Source organism: Chiloscyllium punctatum, chromosome 44, assembly GCF_047496795.1.
Source record: "Chiloscyllium punctatum isolate Juve2018m chromosome 44, sChiPun1.3, whole genome shotgun sequence".
NCBI classification, from domain to species: domain Eukaryota; kingdom Metazoa; phylum Chordata; class Chondrichthyes; order Orectolobiformes; family Hemiscylliidae; genus Chiloscyllium; species Chiloscyllium punctatum.
Window position 1 is genome coordinate 59,363,212 of NC_092782.1, and position 20,621 is coordinate 59,383,832.

General features: G+C 42.8%; 1 protein-coding gene across 3 annotated transcripts in view; it reads right to left on the reverse strand.

Moving 5' to 3' along the window:
* rbm17 (RNA binding motif protein 17) overlaps positions 1–20,253 on the reverse strand; it is a 35,054-nt gene extending 14,801 nt beyond the window's left edge. The window contains exons 1-9 of one of the 3 annotated variants that reach the window (XM_072563021.1): positions 20,096–20,253; positions 17,798–17,938; positions 16,938–17,054; positions 14,396–14,562; positions 6,766–6,869; positions 6,586–6,642; positions 4,298–4,439; positions 1,920–2,071; positions 219–301 (exon numbers count right to left, since the gene is read on the reverse strand). In XM_072563021.1, the coding sequence (XP_072419122.1) occupies positions 219–301; positions 1,920–2,071; positions 4,298–4,439; positions 6,586–6,642; positions 6,766–6,869; positions 14,396–14,562; positions 16,938–17,054; positions 17,798–17,920 (945 nt within the window). In that variant the 5' untranslated portion in view covers positions 17,921–17,938; positions 20,096–20,253. Of the gene's footprint in view, positions 1–218; positions 305–1,919; positions 2,072–4,297; positions 4,440–6,585; positions 6,643–6,765; positions 6,870–14,395; positions 14,563–16,937; positions 17,055–17,797; positions 17,939–20,095 lie in introns of all 3 variants that reach the window. The other 2 variants (XM_072563018.1, XM_072563019.1) reach the window with 2 other exon arrangements.
* Positions 20,254–20,621: the final 368 nt, after the last annotated feature.

Genomic DNA, 20,621 nt, shown 5'->3' on the forward strand with positions numbered 1-20,621 from the left:
TAACAGCAGTAAGACTTACAGAATGGTCTTTTTTTACACTGAAAATACATTTAGTATTTAGGATTTGCATGTGAATGAGGTATAGAATATATGAAACCTGAACTAACCACATGCATTTAAAGACTGGCGACAAAAATGCATGTTTTTTTAAATGAACTTGCAAATTTCTAAGCAAAAATGTTATAAAAGCAAAAAAGGTCAAAACTTTCATTCCTTACCCGTAATAAGACCACTTTTGTGGGATTTTTCAAGATCTCTGTCAGTGGGTTTGCTTCTGATTTCTTGGTAGTGGCTGGCATTTCTACTGTTAGTAAATCAATAAAATAAATTCACACATTGAGACTGTTTCTAAATTTTACTGAGGAACACTTTAGTCTATAAAGCGAAGTTGTGAAAGTTAATGCACTGCGTTTTTTATCCACAGGAAGAGTTCATGCCCCAAACTCTATGAACAGCCAGAATGCCTGTGCAAGGGCAAAATCACATGGGGTTGAGGTAGGGAGAAACTGCACCCATTGGCGGAAGAACCGAGATCAAAAGAATGCAGATATAATGTAAGTGACAAAATAAGCAACTGCAGAATGAGAGAAACCTCCTCACATTATGCTGCTGTGAGGGTGTTGAAGGCAAATTCAATCAAGGCATTCAAGAGGATATCGGATCACTATTTAAAAAGGATGTACAGCTCCACAGGGAGAATGCGGGCAAATGGCAGAATGATTCATCAGAGCCAGCTGACACTATAGGCTGAATGGCCTCCTTCTATGTTAGAATCACAACTAAAGGATAATTCTATGAATTGGTCTCCACAAAAGACAACTTAGAGGGCAAATCACATGGTTCACTTCGGTGTTGGTGCTGAATTATAGAGCAAGACTGGGAACGCTTGTTGAGTTTTAATCGTAGCGCTTTTAATCGTAAGCGTTAGGGAGAAAAGGCAAAAAAATGGAGCTAAGGATTATTAGCTCAGCCATGATCACACTGAATGACTGAGTGGACTCATGCAGCATGGAAAAAGACCCTTCAATAAGCTGAATCACTTGCTCCTACGCCTGTGTCTTATGGTCTTAAAATATAGTTCACCCTGTTCTCTCTCTCCCTGCCAAACCTGTGCCGCCAAACCTGCTGAGCTTCTCTAGCAGTTTCATGTTTTTATTTCAATTCGCTAAGATCTGCCATACTTTGCTTTTACTTCAATATATTTATCGTTAAAAACCTGAGACAAACCGTTTCAGGCCTTTCCCTCTCCTCTCTTCGCAAGTGATTTTATTGTTTTATACTGAGGTGAGTTCTACTTCATTCATTCTTGTATATAAAGCACTTCAAGATGTGGTGCTGAAGAACTTTACTGACAACAGCAACTTCTGGAGATGGCTTGGTTCGAAAAACCTAAATAAAGTTCAAAGCTAATTACAGAGAACTGGGTAATTCAAATGATCAAATTGTGGACATTAAAAGAGAAAAAAAAGGTTTATAAGTCAGGGAAATATTTCACAAAGAAGTTTTCCAATGCTGAAAAAGTGATTTTCAGGAAGAAAAGTTAAAAGTTAAAACATCCCTTTAATAGATACATAACACCTTTCTCCAAATTGAACTTACAAAGCACTGCTCCTGTTATTTTTACATCATTGCTGATACCCACTGATTTAGCCCTTCTGTTCTCCTGTGAAGTTTGCATATGGAAGACAGAAGAGAACATTCAAATGCTAATTATAACTTGACTCAAATTTATGTCACAATGAACGGTCACAACCTTGACAGGAGACAGTTTTAAATAAACACAGGAGATCCAATCGCAAACCTTAAAAGCTACATGGAGTTATTATCCTAAAATTATTATAGCTAATAATTTTCATTTTGTATCTTTAATTGCAGGTAAAGCAGTATAATCAGTCTTACAGCCTGGTGTGAGCAAGTACCTTTTTCTGCACTGTCACCGACAATAATCTTTCCTCCCCGTTTGCTTGTCTTCTCCACTGACAATGCAGTGCTCAATCCTTGTTCGTGTTTCCCCAGACCTTGTCCTTCGCGGAAGCCATATTTCTGCATAATTTTGTGTGCCACTGTGCCCCTGTTTTTAGTTTTAAAAAAAGATGCTTGTGAACTCAAAATCCAGCTACTGGAATTGGCAAATGCAATTTTTAAGATGTTTTACCCCTTTTTTCTGAAGACTAATTAGATAGATTAGATTCCCTACAGTGTGGAAGCAGGCAAATTTGCCCAACAAGTCCATACCAACCCTCTGAAAAGATAAATGACTAAAAGCTTATTTAAAGAAGTAGGATTTCATAGAATCAAAAAAATCATAGAATCCCTACAGTGTGGAAGTAGGCTTTTCATCCCATCAAGTCCACAACAATCCTCTGAAGATCAGTCCAACTATTTCCCACTGATTAATGCACCTAACACTATGGGCAATTTGGCATGGCCAATCCACCTAATCTGCGCATTTTTGGACTGTGGGAGGAAACTGGAGCACCCAGAGGAAACCCATACAGACACGGGGAGAATGTGAAACTCCACAGGCTGTGAGGCTGCAATGCTAAATACTGAGCCACTAATATATGCTGCCAGTGCGTTCAAAATGCTTTCCCATCTGCACTAAAGGTCTCTGCCCCTGCTCCCTCACTGGCAATCATCATGCTTTTTGTAAGTGAGGCCACCATTTGTTGTTATGGTTGTTATGGGATCATGACAACAGCAACTGAATTCACAATAGTCCAACTCAGTGGTCAGACATGATATTTCATCGCACCAAGTTACCAAGCATGTCTAGTCCAAGCCTCCAAGACATACTACTCATTCAAAATTATTGCCCACAATGTCTGCCTTTAGCTCTGCCAGGGTTCAATTCCACCCTCGGGTGATTGTCTATGTGGAGTTTGCACATTCTCCCCGTGTCTGCGTGGGTTCCCCCCCCCCCGCCCCATTAATTCCAATCCCGCCCGCTCTGTGTGATTGATGTTATGATAGAATTTCCATTCGCAAAGTGGCTTCTCAGGGACAGTGGGAAATATATAAATCCCAGCAGGAGTAGCAGTAACCATGCAACACCATAATGCAGGCAAGCAAACAAATGTTGCAAAAGTTAGACTAAAATCAGAAAAATATAACTGCCGTAGTACAAGGCTAAATGTGACATATGTTTGTCTGCATTCTACGTGATTCCCTAGCATGGGTTATAACTGTTTTGGAGGAAAGCATTTTTGAGATTAACACTGCCACCTAATGGTGAGAGCAGAAACAGGAACAGTTGTTGTTGGATTAGTCAATTACTATAACAATCCCATCCTTGCAGCTCTGGGAATATTGAGAGCAATGTAACCTAACCCATCAGGTGAAACCCACAAAATCAAAGGAAATTTAAAAATTTAAACACCGGCCCAATGTTATTCTTTGATGGGCACCAGCAGCAGATGTGATGAAATCCAACTTTAAGCCAATCCTGGCAACTTTAACCATTAACCCAGTGACAAGGAAAATGATAATATTGTTTTAAGATGGTATACAGTATGTGACATTCTCAGGGACCTGTTTCCCTTTGTTCAAGTCACAGGTGTGGAAGGTATTATTGAATAACCCATGGCAACTTTTTAAACTATTTGTTTATGGGGTGTGTTGCCTTATTGTCCAGACAGCAATTAAGAGTCAACCACATTGCCGAATTGTAGATAACATCATAACACTAAAAGACATTCGTGAATTAGACAGGGTTTGAATGCCAGTTAACAATGGTTGCCATTAGACGAGCTTTTTATTCCAGATTTATACTGATTTCGAATCTTGTGACCTTCCACAATGGGACCCAAACTCCTCCCCCCACCCAGAGCATTAGCCTGGAGTTCTGGTCACTAGTCTAATGACATTGGCGCCATGCCATCACCGCCCTGAAACTTTTGGCATGGTATCTTGAGATCTGGTACACACTGCTGTCACTGGAGGTCGGGCTGTAAATGTTTAAATTAATGGAAGGGGTACCAATGAAGTAGGTTGCTTTTTCTCGAGTGTTGTTGGAGCAAACCTCAACCAGGCAAGTGGGGAGTATTCCATTAGATTCCTAACTTGTGACTTGTACATGGTAGACTGGCTAGGGGGAGCCCAGAGAAGAGCTAGTTTTAAAGTAACATTTAGTCTGAATTGCACATCAAGTGTACTGGGTTTTAGAATATGCATACTCTTGACAGTGCATATAAATAAAATCAGGACGTTACATAATATCGATCCTGCTTATGAGAGTTTCAGATGAAAATCGACAGTACAAATTTGATGGAAGAGATTAGCTTCGTTTTGCACTTACCCCATATTTGCAATGAAAGAGTTGGTGGGACCAGGTGGGGATCGTGGTCTCTCAGGTTCTTCGTAAATCGGAGGGGGAATCGCAGCCTTGCTAGGTGCACTACGAGATCTGGATTCATCCTCATACTGGAAAGTTGGAATGACTTTCAGAAAAAAGGAAAACAGCAAATTAACACACCCAAATGCAAATCCTGCATATTTTATTATAAAGTATAGAGAACAATTGCAGTTTGAAATTTTGTTTCTGAATAAAAGTCTTCAGAATATTTCAGAAGTTTGTTTTGCCCAGTTTCGAGCAACTCATCCTATTCTGAACCTATCCCATTTAGCACGCTGTTAGTGCCACAGCGCAAGAGGGAAAGAATCCTTAATACGAAGACAGAATGTCTCTCCCTCCAGGCAAGAATAGATGTAACTGGGACAAGTAGCTCAGTGAAGATGAGGTCATGTATTCCCCTCTCATTACTTCCCTCCCCACCTGCCCATGGGTCAAGTCTGGCAGGTACATCCTTTGTGATCCAGCCAGCTTGGCGAGCAATGGTGCTGCTTTTTTCCTGGAAGGGGGTGCATGGCGATCATCAGGAATTTTCCTTTCTCATGTTTGACAGATTGCCATGAAACCTCAGGGGGTCTGGAGTGAATGTGGAAGACAACTAGGTCAGCTCCTTCCTGACTGTATATACCAACTGGCACAGTCACTTCTCGCGTGTCAGAATTGATGATGGGATCAGATATATCGGTGAAGACGGTGTCTGGGATAGTAACTGCAGGTATGATTATTTTAGGCTGCCCTTAACTAATCTGTGGGCTAGCCAACCCAATTCTGGCACAAGCCCTCAGATGTTAGCAAGGAAAACTTTGCATGGCCAATTGGGTTGGGTATGTGTCTTTGCCATTTTTGGCATCCAAGTTGATGTTAACCGAGTGTAACTGAGTGTCAGTGTTCATCCTCTTCTGCCTTTTCTGTTGCGGTTTGGCACGTAAACGGCCATGGCTGGGGTTCTGAAGTCACATGGAAGAAAGAACAGGTAAAGATGACTGATTCCTTCACTAAAGGACATCAGAAAGCAAAATGGGTTTTTACAACAATCAATTATTGTTTCATGACTCCATTACTGGGCCAAGTTTTCAATTAGAGGTTTTTTTTAAATCTATCAATCGAGTGAATTTATTGTTTAGATGAATTTAAATTCCACAGGTTGCCATGGTTGGATTTGAGCTCATATTCCCAGCATGAGCCTCGTTCTTTATATTACTGATCCAGTGACACTGCCACTACAAGACCGCCTCATGATCCGGTCAATCTAATTCTTTAACAACCTTGAACAGTTCACTTAGATCATCACCTCATCATTCTGCAAAACTCAAGTTCCCTTTTGTTTTATACTGAACTGCCTCTTTGAAGCTTTGACTGAAGTTTGAGGTAGTCGAGCAATTTCACAGCATGTTTTTCAGATGTTTCTCTGTGAATAAACCTCTCTGCATGTTGAAGAGTTTGAATTACTGCATGTTAATGAGACATAACTTTTTTTCAATGTAAGAGATCTTCAAAATAGAGTCGAGAAAGCAAGGTTTGAGATCAGGTAAGAATTTGCTTTGAAGCAAAAATAAACTAAAGACACTGGAAACCTTAAAGACAAACAGGAAATGCACAGCAAACTCATTAGCATCTGTAAAGACAAGTTAATGTTTGCAATGATGATTCTTCACAAAAACTGGAAAGTGGAATATCCGTGAGCCCATCAGTGGAAGGATCTCCACTTTAGTTGGAACAAGCCACCAACCGAAATTTCAAGAAATCCCGAAACACATTAGAAGCAAGATCCCTGACACAAACATTCTGAAATCAGTTAAAAATCACACAGCTAGTGCTTCCAAATAAACCTGTTGGACTATAAGCTGGAGTTGTGTGATTTTTAACTTTGTATACCCCAGTCCAACACCGGCACTTCCAAATCATTCTGAAACCACATACACAAGAATTCTGTAAGGGCTCTTGTAGCATTGTGGTAATGTCCACCTCCAGGCCAGGAGATCCAGATTCAAACCTCAGCTGGCTTGGAGGGGAGTCATAATGTGTCCAAAGTGAGTCATGAAAAAATATGTCATCCCAAACAAACAAAACCAAGGACAAGTAAAGGAACCAGTGCTCAGAAACATCACCAGCTGCAAGTGACTGATATACCTGCACTGGAGGAAGTACGTATTTACTACATGTTTAGCTAGCATCAGAGAAAGGTATTTGATAATAAAAACAAATTTAGCTACAGTGACATTCATTGTACATACGTTCTTTGTCCTTTTCAACAAGTGATGAAGGTGGGGCAATAGCTGCTCCTCCCATACCTAAAATACAATAAAATAAAGAATTTTCAACTGGTGAAAACCTTTTGCCTAAGCAGAAACAACTGGCGATCTGAGTGAAAAAGAAATTGAAAATAACAGTCATGACACTGTGCTGGCACCTACTTCGTTTTCGCCTTTCTTTCTCTCTTTCATCATCATCTTCGTCTGACTCTGGATCTGGTCTTCTCGAGAACCCACTGGGTTGTTCGTGTCTTTCCTTCCTTCGCCTGGATATTTTTATAGATAAATTAGTACACGCTAACAATCACACATTATTTTACAAAAGTACACACTGCTGCTGTATCTAGTATTCAGGGAGAAATCACTAAATAACAAAAACACATTATAAAACCAGCTAGCTCACATGAACTTCCTTTCACTGAATTACTTATTTCTACCATCCCCGCAACCACCAATCTTCCTCATGTATTTGCCAATTGTCCTCTTAAATATAACAATGGTATCTGTTTCTTAAAAATGATTTCAGTTACCATTACTGAGTCTAGTTTTGAAGTTCAGGCTTAATTTCACCAGCTGCCACAGTGGGATTTGAGGTCAAGTCCCCAGAGCATTCAAGAAAAGATTAGAATGTTGCTGGAAAGGTACAGTCGGTCAGGCAGCATCTGAGGAGCAGGAAAATCAACGTTTCAGGTAGGCGTCCTTCATCAGGAATTTGTCCCCAAAGCATTAGCCTGGGGTTCTGGATCACTGTTCCAGTAACATTATCACTAGGCCACCTTCTCCTCAATCAATCAATCCATGTGGCCACATGTTTGTACTTTTACATCCTTCTCTTCCTTTTTATTTGAAGTGTTAGCTGCTACCTTATGTTGATTTCCATTTGTTTTAAACCAGTGGAAACAATTTCACCACATTCACCTCACTGAATTGAGGCTGGAGGGTTAAAAAAATACTTATTCCAGTTACCAAGATGCTAAATATTTGGGATTTAAACAATCGGGTTTTTTTTTATAGCCACAACTGCAAGTTTAATATCAACTTAATAATAACTTATTCACTGAAGATGCTATAACTGGTTGGCATATACTTCATGAATACAGAAGCAAAAATGCTGATCTCACTGAAATCCCCAAATACACACAAACTCACACACTTGCTCACTCTTCAGGAGAATAAAAAAAAGATATTTCTCTGCAAAGATCGGTTTTCTGAAAACAGAAACACTTGGGTCAATGGGTGATTCTTGATAGCAAAAGAATAAAATGCAGAATGTTTCAGAGCCCACACCTCTGATGGTCTGGCTGGTGTGGTCAAGTAACTCATCACACACGACTGTTTCTGAAAACGTCAGACACGACTGCTTCAGAAACACAATCTTGAGATGTTTCTGCAATCACACTTTCCCAAGGGCAAATAGGTTTCACCCTGAACTCTTATGCTCAGAAATAAAAGTTTACAAGCTTTCTTCCAAGTCAACATATTTTCAACAAGTTTCCCTCCAACTGAACCAGACAGAAGAAGCATCTCTCCAATCCAGTCACTGTTGAAAAGAACCCCAGCAGGGTCGACAATAAAGCAAGCAGTTATCAGTCATGCGGTTTACAGGAAGTCTCGATTAAAAAAAAACAACTTCATTGCCCACAGTGAACTTGCAATGACCTCTTTTAAAGAAACCACTCCTTGTATTACAAAACTTGAAATAAATCTATTTTCTACAATTCTTCAAAATGGAAACTATCTAACCAACAGTAAATATAAAGCATCTTCATAAAAGAAAGCATAATGATCTACGAAGTCTCCTTAGTATTCAGTTCTCTACATAGAACAGTGCAACACAGTACAGACCCTTCAGCCTTCAATGTTGTGCTGACCTTTTATCCTGCTCTAGGATCAAACTAACCCACAGTCCCATTTTACTACCATCCACGTGCCTATCCAAAAGTCACTTAAATGTTGTTAATGTATCTGACTCTACCACCACCGCTGGCAGTGCATTCCAAGCACCCACCACTCTCTGTGTAAAGAACCTACCTCAGACATCTCCCCTATACCTTCGTCCAATCACTTTAAAATTATGCCCCCTCATGATAAGACATTTCCGCCCTGAGAAAAAGTTGTTGACTATTCACTCTATCTATGCCTCTCATCATCTTGTACACCTCACCATTCATCCTTCTTCATCCAGTGAAAAAGCCCTAGCTCCCTCAACCTTTCTCCATAAGGCGTGCCTTTCAGTACAGGCAGCATCCTGGTAAATCTCCTCTGCACCCTCTCTAAAGCTTCCACATCTTTCCTATAATGAGGCAACCAGAACTGAACCCAATATTCCAAGTGTGGTCTAACCAGGGCTCTACAGAGCTGCACATAACCTGGTGGCTCTTAAACTCAATCCCCCTGCTAATGAAAGCAAACACACAATGTGCCTTCTTAACAATGCTAACAACTTGGGTGGCAACTGTGAGGGAATCTATGGACATGGACCCCAAGATTCTTCTGTTCCTCCACAGTGCTAAGAATCCTGCCTTTAACCCTGTATTCTGTATTCAAATTTAACCTTCCAAAATGAATCATTTCACACTTTTCCAGGTTGAATTCCATCTGCCACTTCTCAACCCAGCTCTGCATCCTGTCAATGTACCACTGCAACCTAGAACAATCCTCCACACGATCCACCACTCTTTGTGTCATCGATAAACTACTAACCCACCCTTCCACTTTCTCATCCAAGTCATTTATAAAAATCACAAACAGCAGAGGTCGCGACAGAATATTACTAGTCACTGAGCTCCAGGTTGAATACTTTCCATCTACAACCACCCTCTGTCTTCTAAGGGCCAGCCTATTCTGTATCCAGACAGCCAGATTTCCCTGTTTCCCATGCCTCCTTACTTTCTGAATGAATTTACCATGGGGAACCTTATCAAACGCCTTGCTAAAATCCATGTAACCACATCCACTGCACCATCTTCATCAATGTGTTTTGTCACATCCTCAAAGAATTCAATAAGGCTTGTGAGGCATGACCTGCCCCTCACAAAGCCATGTTGATGATCGCTAATCAAACTATGCATTTCCGAGGAATCATAAATCCTGTCTCTCAGAATTCTCGCCAACAATTTGCCCACCACCGATGTAAGGCTGACTGGTCTGTAATTCCCAGGGTTATCCCTATTCCCTTTCTTGAACAAGGGAATAACATTTGCCACCCTCCAATCATCTACCACTACTCCAGTGGACAACGAGGATACAAAGATCATCGCCGAAGGCGCAGCAATCACTTCCCTCACTTCACGTCAAAATCTTGGGTATATCTTTCCTGGTCAAGGGATCTTATCCACCCTTATGTTTTTCAAAATCTTCAACACATTCTTCTTTGTAACATCAACCTGTTCGAGCATATCAGCCTGTTTCACACTGTTCTCACAAAGATCAAGGTCCCCTTCACTAGTATGGCAAGGTGTCTCAGTGGTCAGCACTGCTGCCTCACGACATCAGGGGTCAGGTTCGATTCCAGCCTCAGGCAACTGCCTATGGGGAATTTGCACATTCTCTGCATGTCTTGAGTGGGTTTGCTCCCACAATCCAAAGATGTGTAGGTTAGGTGAATTAGCCATGCTAAATTGCCTATAATGTTCAGGGTGTGTAGGTTAGGGGCATTAGTCAGTGATAAATGTAGGGGAATGGGTCTGGGTGGGTTACTCTCCAGAGAGTCAGTGTGAACTTGTTGGGCCGAAGGGCCTGTTTTCACACTGTAGGGATTTAAATTCTAGTAAATACTGAAGCAAAGTATTCATGAAGGACCTCCTCTACCTCCTCAGACTCCAGGCACAAGTTCCCTCCAGTATCCCTGATCAGCCCTACCCTCACTTTGGCCATCCTCTTGTTCCTCACGTAAGCGCAGAGTGCTTTGGGGTTTTCCCTAACCCTACCTGCCAAAGCTTTTCCATGCTCCCTTCTAACTACCCTAAGTCCATTCTTCAGTTCCCTCCTGGCTACCTTGTAACCCTCTACAGCCTTGTCTGATCCTTGCCTTCTCAACCTTAAATAAGCTTCCTTCTTCCTCTTGACTAGATGTTCCACATCCCTTGTCACCCAAGGTTCCTTCACTCTACCATCCCCTCCTTGCCACAGTGGGAAAAACCTATCTAGCACTATCAGCAAGTGCTGCCTGAACAAACTCCACATTTCTGTCATGCGTTTCCCTAAGAACATTTGTTCCCAATTTAGGTACCCCAGTTCCTGCCTAATAGCATTGTAACTCCCCCTCCCCCAATTAAATACTTTGCCATACTGTCTGCTCCTATCCCTCTCCATGACTATAGCAAAGGTCATGGAGTTGTGATCACTATCACCGAAATGCTCTCCCACAGAGGTATCGGACACCTGGCATGATACGTTGCCAAGAACAAATCTAATACAGCCTCCCCTCTAATCAGCCTATTTACATAAAAGAATCCAAGTCAGCTCATTGCTTCCTGACAGCCACATCCTCACAATTCTGGTGAGGGAGAAAGTTAAGCTTTAGTCACCTAAAGAGAAGCAGCTGAAAATATGAAATAAAAACAGAAAATTCAGGAAAAAGGTCTGCCAGCACTTGAAAAGACATTAACATTTATTGTGCAGATCTTCTTGAATTTTATTCCAACAAAAGATCTGTATTCAAGAAAACTACTCACTGAAGGATGTAATCAGAGCCAGTCTATACACAGTTGAAAAAAAATGTCAAGCTATGCTGTACAAGCATACATCTCCTAAACTAACAACCAGTTTTAATTTGTTATTTTAAATCAACCAGTTTGGCTATTCTTTGACACAGCTCAGAGCGAACAGGACTTGAATCTGGAGCTTCTGGATCAGAAATAAGGTCAATGCCACTGTGCCACAAGAGTGCTCCATTTATCGCTTTTTATTGGGGTTCCGGCAAACGCTCATCATCTATACACAGTTAACAACAACCTACATCATTACCCTTACAGATGTTATGTATTTCATTCAATTTTTATTACGTTACCCGAATTCTACATTTACAAAGTTATATTATAAACTTTTAGTTTTCTGTCAGGATAATCATGTAATGGTTACATACAAAGGGAATCCATTCAGCACACGATGTCTTCGAATGAGCATCATAAGGAGTGGAAAAATAAACAACTTTGGAAACATTGAGTAAAGATGTGTGTGTGTGTGTGTGTGCATGCATTGGGGGAGGAATCAAAACTTGAGACAATCAATGTAAGATAACCACTAATAAATCCAGTAAGGAATTCAGCAGAAATTTCTTCATGCAGAGTGGTTAGAATGTGAAACATGCTCACAACAAACAACAGTTGAAGCAAACAGCATTGATGCATTGAAGGTGATGCTAGATAAGTGCACAAGGGTGAAAAGCTACACTGATATGGTTAGACAAAGCTGGGTGGGGAAGTTCACTGAAAGAATAAATTATATTTGCCAACCACTTGGAACAATCAGTCTGTCCAAACATTGAGAAAAGACTGAGTAATACCAATGCTGCTATTAGATTTTCCACAAGGATGGATCACTGGCACCTTTCACACAGCTCTGCCGGTAGAGAGTGCACAGCTGCCATGATTCTTTCACTACTGTAAATGTGCAACACAAACTTCTGCACAAGGAATTAGGTCAATGTGTCTACTGCAATTTACAAACTGCTGCCAGTATGGTTTCTGCTGACTGCAACAGACTGACAGATCCATCAACTTGCTTCAAATAGGGAAAATAAACTATAGAGAGAGAGCAACACTAGTGCTGAACTTTACGTCATCAGTGCCAATGTTCAACGGCCAATTTGTCACGGCTTCTTGACCGGAGAGAGGGAGAAGGAGACACCAGGGGAGGGGACTCACTCGAAGGTTTCAAATGACAACTGGTGCTTCATGTCATTGATTGTACAAGGAATGGTGCTGCCACCCATTGACTCTACTGGAAATTACAGCTACAAAGATCTCAAATCAAGTGTAGTTTCAGTTTTTGGTTCATTTGTCTTAATTTAAATGTCACAAGTACAGTATACCTCAGATTGGACTATGCAGAGGCAGTAAATCAATACAGGGGTAATTCCCCTTCAGTTGGCAGCCAATATGACTGGGTTTGATAGGCAAGGAAAAGATTAAATTGCTGTTCAGATTTGTCAATTTATGGAAGCAGGTGGTGAGTTACTCACTCAGTATTCCTAACTCTGATCTGCTCTTGTAGCCACTGTGTTTATTTGATAGTCCACTTGAGGTTCTGGACAATGGCAACCACAAAGATGTTGATAGTGGGGGTTTCAGTAATGGTAACACCAGTGAATGTCAAGGAGTGGTGGTAAGAATATATCTTATTGGAGATGGTCATTGCCTGGCATTTCTGTGGCACAAATGTTACTTGCTGCTTGTCAGCCCAAGCCTCGATATTGTCCAGATCTTGTTGCATTTGAACATGGACTCAGCAAATATCCCCACTTCTGACCTTATGATGAAGCAGCTAAAGATGGTTGGGCCAAGGACACTATCCTGAGGAACTCCTGCAGAGATGTCCTGGAGCTGAGAAGACTGACCTCCTACAATCACAATCACCTTCCTATGTAATTAGTATGACTCTAACCAGTGGAGAATTTGCCTCTTAATATTGATTGATTGATTCCAGTTTTGCTAGGACTCCTTGATGCTACACTCAAGTCAAATGCAGCCTTGATATCAATGCTGTCACTCTGACCTCACCTCTGGAACTCAGCTCTTTCATCCACGTTTTAACCAAGGCTGCAGTAAAGTCAGGAGCTGAGTGCAACTGACAGAAACCAAACCGGGCATCACTGAGCAGGTTATTGTTGAACTATAGCACTGTTGATGAAACCTTCCATCTTTTTACTGATGATCGTGAGTAGATTATTGAGACAGTAACTTGCCATGTTGGATTTGTCTGCTTTTTGTGTACAGGATATACCTGGACAATTTTCCACATTGTCAAGTAAATGTTAGGTGTTGTAACTGTATTTGAATAGTTGAATGAATTTTTAAAAATGTTACAGGAGTCCGTGAAGTCTGTCCAACAGGGAGAACTAGCTTCTAAAGCCAAAAAATTGAGCTCTTGTCATCCTTGACTCCAACTCTCATTCTCCTGAATCCATTACTCTGCAAAATATTCACCCAAACACACTCCATGTCCCAACTGCCTTTTACAAAATGCTGAAATTAAGCTGCTGTTCAGAGGTCGATACATAGAATTCGAGGTGACATGGTGCAAATTGCAAAAAAAAAGAGTGAAGATAAAAGCAAAGATTAAACACTGAAAGTGGCCTATTTAGATAATTTGGCATATCAATTCATGTTGCCAATGCTATTGCTGATGTTGAGACCTGTTATTAGATTAGATTAGATTCCACAGTGCGGAAACAGGCTCTATGGCCCAAGTCCACACCGACCCTCCAGACAGTAACCCACCCAGACCCATTCTCCTACTCATGCACCTAACACGATGGGCAATTTAGCGTGGCTAATTCACCTAACCTGCACATCTTTGGACTGTAGGAGGAAACCGGAGCACCCGGAGGAAACCCATGCAGACACAGGGAGAATGTGCAAACTCCACACAGATTGTCGCCTGAGTCCGGGTCCCTGGTGCTGCGAGGCAGCAGTGCTAACCACTAAGCCACTGCGCTGCCCCACTAAGCAAAACTTATGTTCAATACCTCAAACTTTAAACTATTTGAGGCACATTTTTGGCAAAGTAGTATTCTTGCAATCCTCCTTCAAAAACAGAAAAAAACATCCAGAGCTTTCAAAACACTTACTTTTCTCTTTCTTCAATTTCTTTCTGTCGTTCCAGCTCACGCTGTCGCTGTCTGTCCTCACGCTGTCGTTTCACAACTTTCTCATAGTCGTTTGGGTACATGGGGTCATACTCATCAGCCAGTGGGATCAAAACCTCTCCTGTAGAGAATCCACTTGGTACCGGGTCCTTGGAAACAGTAACAACATTTGATATGCTAAATAATAAAGCAAAACAGCACTTTGTTTTATACACAAGACCCTCCTTAGGGATATATTCTGCCTAGATCACAAACGAAGAATCAAGGAACTGAATCATAGAATGGTTACAGCAGAGAAAGAGGCCATTTGGCCGTCTGCATCTCGGCTGGTTCTCTGCCAGAGCATCTCACCTAGTACCAATATCCCGCTTTTCCCCTTAACCCTCAAATATTTCCTCCTTAGATTAGGATTAAAAACTCTTTTGGAAGCCATGGTTGATTCTGCCTGCACCATGCTCTCAGATGGTGCATTCGAGACCCTATCCACTCAGTAAGTGAAGGTTCTTTCTCATATTGCTATTGCTTCTTTAGCCAGTCACCTTAGGTTGGCATCTTCTGGTTCTCGATTCTTCTAACAACGGGAGCTGTTTGTCCCCATCAACCTCTGCCCTGACCCCGTCTGATATTTGAATATCACCATCAAATCTTCTCTTCGAGCAAAATAGCTGTAACTGATCCTCATTACTTGTGAGACTATTCTCATGAGTCTTTTCAACACACTCTCTCTCTAATGCTTTCCAGCTACCTCAAGTGTGGAGCTCAGACATTAACAAAGCTTTCTAGCTCATGATAAAACACTGGTTCAGCCTAAGTGCCTTATCTAGAGATTTATTGTAACTTCCTTGTTTTTGTTCTTAATGTCCATCTATAAAGCACATTTAGGTAGTAACTACACTCTTCATTTGCCCTACCACCGTCAATAATTTGTATCAATATACCCCCAGGTCTCTCAGTTCCTGCACCCTCTTTAGAACTATATCCCTGATTTTATATTTCCCTCCATTTTCTTCCTACTAAAAGGAATCACTTCACACTTCTCTGCATTACATTTCAGCTGATAATTGCCAACCAAGGCATCCATGAAATCTTTTACAATTTAACATTATCCCCCTCAGAATTCACAATACTTCCAAAGTTTGTGTCATCTACAAGTTTTAAAATTCCACCCTTTACACCATCGTCTACATCATTTAACCAAGATTATCCTGGTGGGCTGATGACAGCTTGCTGAACACAACCACCTTGGAGCTAGAGTCAAAGCCTTCACAGCAGAACCCCCTGACATACATAAAAAAGAAATGTTCAATGAATATCCCAATTCACCTGCTGGGATCAAGATCACTCTGGTAGTAACATCATTATGGAAAGAATACTTTTCGATTTTTGAACAGAAATGCTACACCTTTAATTACTGCCACTGATTATGTTTCAAGCAATCGTTTTTTTACAAACGTTTCAGTTCTATAAAGTGAAATGCCAGATCATTTCTAGTTGTTATAAGTGACGGTATAACTTGTCGCAATTACATGCTGCATGACCTCATCCTCCACTTCCAGACCTTTCAGTATGAATTCTGACTTCCAGAATTTTTGATTTTCCTTTTAAACTCAAACCATTCACTAAACTGTTACCATGTAACCCGCAGTTGCAGCTTACAGGTAAACCTTAAGTAGGGAAATCAAAGAAACTAATGCACAATTCTTGACTTCAACTCAAAGTAGAATGTAACGCAATCACTCTCTATTGGTTGTGAGCCAGATTGCTGAATTTATGCTGAATGCCTAAAGATGGACCAATCATTACTGACAGCGTTGATTCCAATTGCCATCCAGCTGAATTAGTCGTGGCCTTGGTAATCACCAGAGAGATCCCACAGATTTGTAGACTAGGGCAGTATATCTGCCATCACCATAATTCCAGCAAAGACAACCACAGGAATCAGGAATGAAAGTATCAAATGCCACTTGCTCAAACTGAATTTGAATACTACTAAAACAGAAATAGACATGGTGTTGAATTTTGCATCTTACAGTCATCAGGATAGACACAAGAATGCCAGATTTCAAAGGGACTGACATTTTATCCTGCATAAGAAAGGGGCGGGTTGGCTAGCAAGTAGACTCAGAATGGTAGATGCAATGCCAAGAATTTAAGTCACACATTCCAACCGCTGAGATTTAAAATGTTAACTCTGCTTCTCTCCCTACAGATGCTGCCAGACCTGCCGAGTTTCTCCTGCATTCTCTGAGTTTGTCTCAAAGTGCTCACTTAGACTTGCTAGAAGTTAGATATGTTCATACACAGAGACCACTATCCCGGAAGCAAAAAGAACATGCCCACATGTTGCACCTTTTCCTAAATGAACAATAATTCCCCAGTGCATACTCTGACAACCTGTTGAGCAGCCATAGTCAAACTGCCTTCTTGCCTCTGTCCTGGTAAACACAAGACCAAAACAGTCAGCAAATAAAATATTCAAAACCAAACAACAACACAATTCATGAAACGCTGAAGAGGTTCTTACCTTTAAACCGGATGCTATATGTGGTGGTGTGTCAACAATCTGCCTGTCATCTCCAGAGCTGCCTCTCTTGAGGTCTATTACCGGAGCTAAAACTGTGCTCTGCTTTGAGCGCTGGGTCTACAAACAATAGCAAACATGAATTAGAACCAGTGTCACTTCCTGCCAAAAGAACAAAGTCTTCCAACTGAAAAGACGGCAAACTCAAAAAGAAAATAAATCTTTAATAAATTATTCCACCCACAATATCTCAACGGTAACATACCTTCTGCTGATAAACATTATCAGAAACAGAACTTCACAAACAATAAATTGTGTGAATAACTGGTAAGTGATAAAAGTGATTTATCACAAACGCATCATTTTGCTTTTTAAAATAATTTTTGATTCTCTTCACCCTTCAATAATGTTATGCACCTTGCTCCTGACACAAAAGGAGGGGTCAGAGGAGCAGCCAACATTCTGCCAAACTGATGTTAACTTTCCCTTCATCTCAATCGCAAAGTGCTGATGAAGATCGGGCACCAGAGTGTGGAACTTTGTGAGCCAAACCACACAGGGTTCAGCTCACATTGTGGTTTCACCTGAGCGGTTGTATCGAGTGTTGAGTGGGCATTAGTTACAAGAGAAGGACAAAGAATCTACAATGAGTTGCAGCACATTTTAACTGGAGAAGATCTTGAAAGCTGAATGCAGGAGAGGTTCCCTGCTCAGACAAGGAAGGTGCACAACACAGGAAGGTTAAGAACAATATCTCTGAGGGAGTGTGCCACCAATCTTTCACTATCTAGCAACAGCAACAGGAGTTTGCTGCACTTCTAGCCTAGCTTGTACATAAACAGGTGAAAAATAAAAAGTTTTACCTTTGCTTGTGTAAGTGTCGCTTTCTTCACCTGCAGCTGAGACTGAAGGAGTTTGAAATTTTTTGACCAGCCTTCCGTCTTTGAGTCACTGGTCTCAACACCCAAATCGTCGTACAGGGACATTTTACCTTCCCTTCACAACTGCAATAAACAGAATATAAAAGTTACACTTTCATCAAATGACAAATTCAACAAGTAAGCAAGCAAGCCAGCAAATCTGGCACGTTCAGGGTTTTTTTAAAGCAATACTTCAACATTCAGGGCAGCATTTCACATTCTATTCCCCTCCTACAAATTCAAGTGATCTGTTTCTGGCCCTAGAGAAAGGAAGAGTTTATTTATGGTTAACATTTACTGGTGTGGAAAAGAACAGCGCATATCAGCAGGAGTCAATTCATTACTGACTGGTTGAGGGAAGATGAGAACACGAAGGAAAAGTAATATTTGCTATAAATCTGAAAAAAAACACAAAGCCTTAGAGACATCCAACAAATTAAGGCGATTGGTCAAACTAATCAAAGTTAGCTGAGCTTTCACCAACAACCTGAACTGAAACACATTACAAACAAAAAACATTAAAAGGAACATCAGGACTAAGAGGAGGAGGAGGGAGAGAAAATACCACGAGCACAAATGGAGAATAGCACAGAAATTGTTATGGTGGGAATCAGAAAAAAGTTACAGGTTAGAAATGAAGTGCATACACAACTAGAGAGAAGCAGAGAATCAAAAGAGTTAAAGGGGGAAATAAGCACTTGGAATGGGAAGCACTTGTCCCAGATCACAAAGTCTTGGTTTCAAGGCCCGTCTGGAACCATATCACCCAAGCAGATAATTCTCTACAACACTCAGTAACTGCACTCAAAGCAATAAAAACTACAAGTGTTAGTTGATTTACTGACACCTGCAATCTCAATCATTTTCAGATATAGCGAACGGGTTGTACAATTTGAGATTAAAAATAAAGAAAACGTCAGTTTTCTCAGTAGTTAAGAATTGAATTGAATTGAATTTACTGCCATGTGTACCGAGGCGCAGTAAAAAGCTTTGCCTTGCCAGCAAGACAGGCAGATCACATCGTTAAGTAGCATAGATAGTAAATAATAGGTAAGTTGTTTTTTATTCAAAACATCCACACAAAAGAAAAAGGATTAGCGAGGGAGACAGCACTGGGGGTAGTTTGAGGAACAGGAGGTGGACTAATAGGGGTTTTAAATGTTATCGAGAGGGGTTAAGTCAGGTACGGGCTAGATGATGAGAGGTGGTGTATTGGGAAGGAGTAGATTGGGAGGAAATCAATAAGGGCAGAGGGATGAAGGAAGGGAGAGGGGGGATTAATGAAAGGGAGGAGGGAAAGGATCAATGGAAAGAGGGGAGGGGGGAAAAATCGATGAAGGGGGAGGGGAGAAATCGATGAGGGGGGAGGCAGAAATAGATGAAGGGGAGGGGGGAGGGGGGAATCGATGAGGGGGGGAGGGGGGGGATCGATGAGGGGGGGGAGGGGGGGGATCGATGAGGGGGGGGAGGGGGGGGATCGATGAGGGGGGGGAGGGGGGGGATCGATGAGGGGGGGGAGGGGGGGGATCGATGAGGGGGGGGAGGGGGGGGATCGATGAGGGGGGGGGAGGGGGGGGATCGATGAGGGGGGGGAGGGGGGGGATCGATGAGGGGGGGGAGGGGGGGGATCGATGAGGGGGGGGAGGGGGGGGATCGATGAGGGGGGGAGGGGGGGATCGATGAGGGGGGAGGGGGGGATCGATGAGGGGGGAGGGGGGGGATCGATGAGGGGGGAGGGGGGGGATCGATGAGGGGGGAGGGGGGGGATCGATGAGGGGGGAGGGGGGGATCGATGAGGGGGGGAGGGGGGGGATCGATGAGGGGGGGAGGGGGGGATCGATGAGGGGGGAGGGGGGGGATCGATGAGGGGGGAGGGGGGGATCGATGAGGGGGGGGAGGGGGGGATCGATGAGGGGGGGGGAGGGGGGGATCGATGGGGGGGGAGGGGGGGATCGATGAGGGGGGAGGGGGGGATCGATGAGGGGGGAGGGGGGGGATCGATGAGGGGGGAGGGGGGGATCGATGAGGGGGGGGGGAATCGATGAGGGGGGGAGGGGGGAATCGATGAGGGGGGGAGGGGGGAATCGAGGAGGGGGGGACAGAGGGGGAGGGGGGGTAAGTTTATGAAGGTTGGGGGGGGGGTTGGGGTCGGTCTGACGCGGGTCGCGCTGAGGCCTGAGGCCCGGGCGGAAAGTTCCAGCCGCTCCCCACCCCCGGAGCCGCGCGCTGGCCCTCACCCACCGGGTGCTACCGCTCCCTCTCTGTCTGGGTCTGTGTCTGTGTCTGTCCCCCCCAGGGGGTGAGGGTGGGGGGGGTTGTTGTTGTCCCTTTGCCCCGCGAGGCCCTGAGCGCGGCGGCCGCTCACCGGAAGCCGGAGTCCGGGGTCCGTCCACCTCGCGGCTCCGGGGGGAAACATGGAGCGGCCCCGCCGCACAAACGGTCCCACCCCCTCCCCACATAATCCCTACAACCTGCAGCTACTCCCCTCCCCCTGAGCAGCCTCTTCATCCCACACTCCACACTGTGTTCACCCTCGAACTGCTGCTTTGGTCCACCCTGTTTAAAACATACATTCATTCCCCACACTCTCTCACACATATACACTCTCATACCCTTTGGATCAGCCAGTGTTCCTGGCAATTCGACTACAGTAGGCATCATAGCTAAGCCTGTCTTCATTCCCACATCTGCCATTGAAGCACTCGGCCCATAGCCTCCATTAGGATGCCATTTCAAGTGGTCATCCAAGTACTTTTTAAAAACTATA